General features: G+C 32.7%; 1 protein-coding gene across 1 annotated transcript in view; it reads left to right on the forward strand.

The window, feature by feature from the left end:
- LOC101496936 (uncharacterized) overlaps positions 1-4,949 on the forward strand; it is a 5,444-nt gene extending 495 nt beyond the window's left edge. The window contains exons 2-8 of the mRNA XM_004513356.4: positions 1,176-1,283; positions 1,378-2,028; positions 2,486-2,541; positions 2,871-3,368; positions 3,479-3,562; positions 4,077-4,165; positions 4,604-4,949. Of these exons, the coding sequence (XP_004513413.1) occupies positions 1,176-1,283; positions 1,378-2,028; positions 2,486-2,541; positions 2,871-3,368; positions 3,479-3,562; positions 4,077-4,165; positions 4,604-4,673 (1,556 nt within the window). The 3' untranslated portion in view covers positions 4,674-4,949. The remainder of the gene's footprint in view (positions 1-1,175; positions 1,284-1,377; positions 2,029-2,485; positions 2,542-2,870; positions 3,369-3,478; positions 3,563-4,076; positions 4,166-4,603) is intronic.
- Positions 4,950-5,427: the final 478 nt, after the last annotated feature.

A 5,427-nucleotide genomic window follows, 5' to 3' on the forward strand; every position in this document is an offset into this window, starting at 1 on the left:
TGTTTTTTTTTTTTTTTTTTTTTTTTTTTTATGATTGGTTCAAGTTCATGCATTGTTTGCTTTTTGAGGGAAGGTTGGTGTAATGGTGAAATGGGCAACATGAATTTTAGGGATTTGATTTAATTTTGGTCTTAATTTGAAATTTGAAATTTTATGTTTAATTATATAGTTCTCTTTGTAAAAAATATTATAATATTTAGTTCTCTTATAACATTCTTTTATGACCCCAATTTAAATGGTTTGCTTTGTTCATATCATAAGATGGTGCCTGATGCTTGGATCCACTTTCTGTGTGTTGCATTCCATGTGTTTTTTTTTTTTTTTTTGCAAATTATTCATAATTTTGTGCCTTTTATTTGGGGGTGGTTAGAGTTTTTTTGTTTGTAATTTTCTTTAAATCTAAAATTCTGGTTTTGGAACGTATATAAATAAATGTAGATATGAGATCACTTATATAAGATATACTTTTTGAGTGGTTTTTTCTAAGGGTTGTGATGGTAATGGCTGGTTATGATGTTCTTGCTAAGTGTTTTGCTTAATTGGCAATGCCTATATGGTTAGGTTGGACATCATGTCAGAGGTTCAAACTCGGGACCTTGCTGTTGTGTGAGTTAATTTGAGTTAATTATGGTGGTAGCTAAGAATGAAAATAAAGGAATTTTTGTTGGCAGCTAAGAATGAAATTCTTTTGCTTTATGTTTTTAGTCATCTTGTTAAACAACTTCTAAACCACTCTAGATTATTAATGGAGGATCTATCGCATATTTTAATTGAAGCAGGTTTCTAGTTATGCATTCTTCTTTTGTTGTGAAATCATTTTCTTATATGTATTTTCAGAAACTTGATTCCAATTGTCAATGCATACATCCTTTTCCATGTTGTCAAGCATATTTTCTTTTGATGTCTCTAATTGTATGTGTTGTTCATTGAGAAAAAATTATATACACTGTCAATGTAACTGTAAACTAGTTTTACATTGACGTCTAATAAGAAAATAGTATGTAGTAGTTTTTTTTTAAAAGACGGTTATTAAATAGGCCTACATGGTAGGTGACATTGGGTTTCCATGGATGACAATGTAAAAGTAAAACTATTTTACATCATCACTGCATAGTCGTTAAACTCTTTCCATTCTAAAATATGTATTAACTTTCTGCTTTTCTTTTGGTTTACAGAACCAAATGAGATGCAGTTGGAAGACAATAAAACCTCTATGGAGAAAAATATTAAAAGAAAGCTCAAAACACCTGCTCAACTTATGGCGTTGGAAAATTTTTATAATGGTAAGTGTTTTTCTTTTGTCATATGGATTTGTGTTAATGTACCTTGCTAAGTGCTAGTTCTTGACGATTTTTTTTTTTCCGTCTTTGTTTGTAGATCACAAATACCCCACAGAGGAAATGAAATTTGAGCTCGCTAATGAATTAGTGTTGACGGAAAAGCAAATCTCGGGATGGTTTTGCCACAGAAGGTTGAAAGATAAGAGATTGATGAGAGATGAAGTATGTGCTAATAATGGACGACAAGATCGTTCAAGTGGTGTTGTTCAGGATCGTGGCAGTGGACTAGGGCAGGATTCATGTGGAAGCACTAAGCACGGTGGTGACTATAGGTATTTAGATCCTAAAGAGGTTGAGAGCAATGGTGTCTATAATCACGAATTGTCGGTTGCAAATATGAACTACGCACATACAAACCTTTATACAGAAAATGATAGTGAAACGGATAATACATCATCTGAGAACAGCTCATCTTTGCAAGAACGGTTGTTTCTTCAAGGACATGATCCATATGATACGGAGCCCTCTCGATACATAACACAAAATGGAGCTCTTCCACCATTAAATCCCAAGGGATATAAACCATCGGGATATTTAAAACTGAAGGGAGAGATAGAACATGCTGCTGTAACTGCTGTTAAGAATCAGTTAGGAAGGAATTATCTGGAAGATGGTCCACTACTTACTGTAGATTTTGATACAATCCCTCCAGAGGCATTTGAATGTCAAACTGCAAATTCAATTAAAGGTAGGTTTACTATATTTATTGAATTATATTAATATTTTACATCTCATTCAATTAGTTTTGCAAGAGTTCAACTATTTTTTTAGTTGAAAGAATACAGTTGTTACATTGTGTGTTAAAGTAATATTGTTGAACACGTTACATAGTAAAAAGGGTATTTCGCAGACTGTCATACTATTTTTTCTGTCATACGAAGATGTAGATTGAAGGACACAAAGTTCATTGTATGAATAACAAATAAAATGTTTTCCAATAAGTTATATCTTCTTTGAACTCAGATTAGCTATTTAGATGGATTTTCATTTTATTGTAAGGAGGAGCTAGTTTTATGGATTTAATTAGTGAGTTCTATGTTACTTTTCATTAGCTAGGTATATATTCTACATGTTTTTTCAATGTTATTTTTTATATTTGATAAACTGGAAAGGTAAACTCATCACTCTTATGAATGCTTTGGCAGAATCATACCATGTTGCAAACCCCTCTCTTGCAAAAAGGCAATCCAATCTTAACTCTGTAAGTTGAGGTTCCTAATGCGTTCTTCATTTTTATTGTCCTTGTTGAACAACGATCTTTGTAAATTACTATGAAACACTGATACAGTCACAAACATGGCACCGACACCAACAATAATTTGATAAAAGGAAATTATTTAATGTAACCTCATGTCTTTGTGTTGTGTCAATGTTGGACATTGGACACGCCTTCAATTTGAATTGTTAGTGCTACATAGGTAAATTATCTTTAACGTTACAATCTTATGACGAGTAATGGTTTCTTTAAAATCAAAGCTTAATTATTAATCACTTGTGTCTCACTTTTTGTTTTTCCTTGTGTACTTGCAGAGATATGATCCATATTTTAACAAATCAAGTTCACAAGATTTACAAATGGAAGGAGGTGACTTTGGCCCCTCTCATGGTTCCGATTTCCAGGATAAGCAGGATAAGAAATCCCGCCAGCGTATAAAACAAAGAACAACTTTTCAAGGTCGTGCGGTTCGCACCAATCCTTTGCCTGGCAAGAGCTTTCCCCCAGATTTGTACATAGACTCGACTGTGGAAGCACCTGCTTATAATAGCACTAGAAATCATAGAATAGGCGCTAAGCACGGTGTTGAGAGAATGAAATCCGATTCTGCTTCTAATCCTAATGATCTCTATGAAGAGAATAATAACCCTGCGATTGAGCAGGAAGGTCCACTACTACATGACTACAATAACAGCAATGTGAAGAATGTACGAACGAGTGAATATGTAAAATCTAAACCTTCAAATTCAATACGTAATTCTCGAATTTCTATGGACACTGAAGAAAGAGGGCTTTCTGAAAGAATGGCTAAGGTCCACCAATATATATGTTTTCTATTGATGTGTTTTTCCTTTTGCATGTAATCTTCAATTTGTTTTGTTTATAGATGACTTAACGTGCCTTCTTGATTGCATTTCTGTAGGAAGAAAAGCGTAATGGCATTAGAAAGGTTAAAAAACCGTCTCATGAATCAGATGGAGGAAGGATACCTTCAAAAGAAACCATGGTGAGTCTTAAATGCATAACTAACCTGCATTTGTGGTATTTGATAATTTGATTTTGTCTTAAATTTGTTTTTGGTTCCTGCAAATACAATTTTTTTATTTTTAGTCACTTTAATTTTTTTTTAATCCTTGTAAATATACCACATTTTGTTTCCGGTCTTGTTGTTTTGTTTTAGTCCCTACAAAATTTGTTCTTATTGGAATTGATCCTGTAATAATCATTTTAGTCCTTATGTGGCTCATATTGGAAGGACTAAAATCAAATATTCTGCATATTATACAGATCAATTCCAACATAAATAAATATTTCAAGAACTAAAATAAAACAAAAAAGACTAAAAGCAAGAAATGGTATATTTGCTAGGACGGAAAAAAAAAGATTACATGAATTAAAAGCAAAAGCCAATATATTTGCAGTGACCAAATACATATTTAACTTTTGATTTTTTATGGAGCTCACTTTCCTCATTCAATGCTTGTGTATAAGATGTTTTCTTTATAACATTAACACCTTAGGTTGCAAAGCGAGCTAAAGTCGATCTACTTCGTCAATATGATATTAAACAAGAACCTGTTGCTGAGATTGAACCAAGGAAAACTCAGAGGTGACCATTTCTCTCTGTTTGATATTTGTCTATTGATGGCCACATGCTTCCCTAGATCCTCTTGAAATTCCGCAATCTTATGTGGATGTCTACGCCAGTATTTGTCTGTGTGTATTTTTTGAATGCCTTTGTGGATTTTCTATTTCTATTTTATGTGTGATCTTATTTTTATAGATTAAATATTTTTGAAATTTTTATTTCCTATTTCTAAAGCCTCTGTATCACTTTTTCGTTTGTTCTCGCCTCGTATTGCCTTTATTAATAATAGCTATTGATATATATGCCCTTATTATCGCTATAAGCCTATATCTATGCCCTTAACAGGTCAAATTTGCAGTTTTATTTTGATATATGATATAAATTTCCATTCAAATTGTTATCGAATATATATAATATAACTCCTTTGTAACAGCATAAATTTCAACTATGATCATGTAGATCTGCTGTGGAGATGCCATCTAGCTTTAGTGAGGATGAAACTGCTGAAACCAGTTCCTCACTGGATTGAGTGCTATTGAGACTGATGTTAAAAATGTGAGAGGTTTCTCTAAGCCATTGGATGTGTATAATATTAAAAATACACATTCATATTTTGAATGCCTATTCATACTATGGAAGCCACTGTTTTGTAGGAAGATAGTTAACTATAGTTTCTGTTGTGCTTTACTATTTTGAATGCCTTTGCAACTAAAAGTAAACTCCTATCCCCTCCCTCTTAAATTTTTGGAGTGTAAATCTCATTTTTCCTGAAGCTTCTTGTGGTAGGAGGGTACCAAATGCAGCATATACATGTCATCTTAGTTTTGTCCAATTTGATTCCTTGCTTGAAAGAGTTATCCACTTTTGTTTTATGCTTTAGTATTTGAGAAAAATGATTTTGATTTACTTTTTGTATTGTATTAGTAAAATGAGCATGATTGAAATTGAAGATCCTTCACAAAGGCCATGATTCCTTCCCTTACCCATACACAAGGTGTTTGTATCACCTATATATAAAAATGTTCATATTTTGTCAACCTAATTCCTTGAGTGACATATCACCAACATAAAAAAATTTAAAATACTTCCACTCCCATCCAAATTTAGCAAGTAGCTAGCTGTTCCTAATTGACACTTTTATCAAATGGATTAATTACTTGATGTGAAATGTATTGTACTCAATATTAGAGCTGGCATAATGGGTCGGTCTACTAGATCGACCCAAAAAACCCATAAAATATTGTCTGTCTACAAGCATCTTTTAGTCCGAATATCAACACAGG

Source organism: Cicer arietinum, chromosome 5 (assembly GCF_000331145.2).
Source record: "Cicer arietinum cultivar CDC Frontier isolate Library 1 chromosome 5, Cicar.CDCFrontier_v2.0, whole genome shotgun sequence".
NCBI lineage: Eukaryota > Viridiplantae > Streptophyta > Magnoliopsida > Fabales > Fabaceae > Cicer > Cicer arietinum.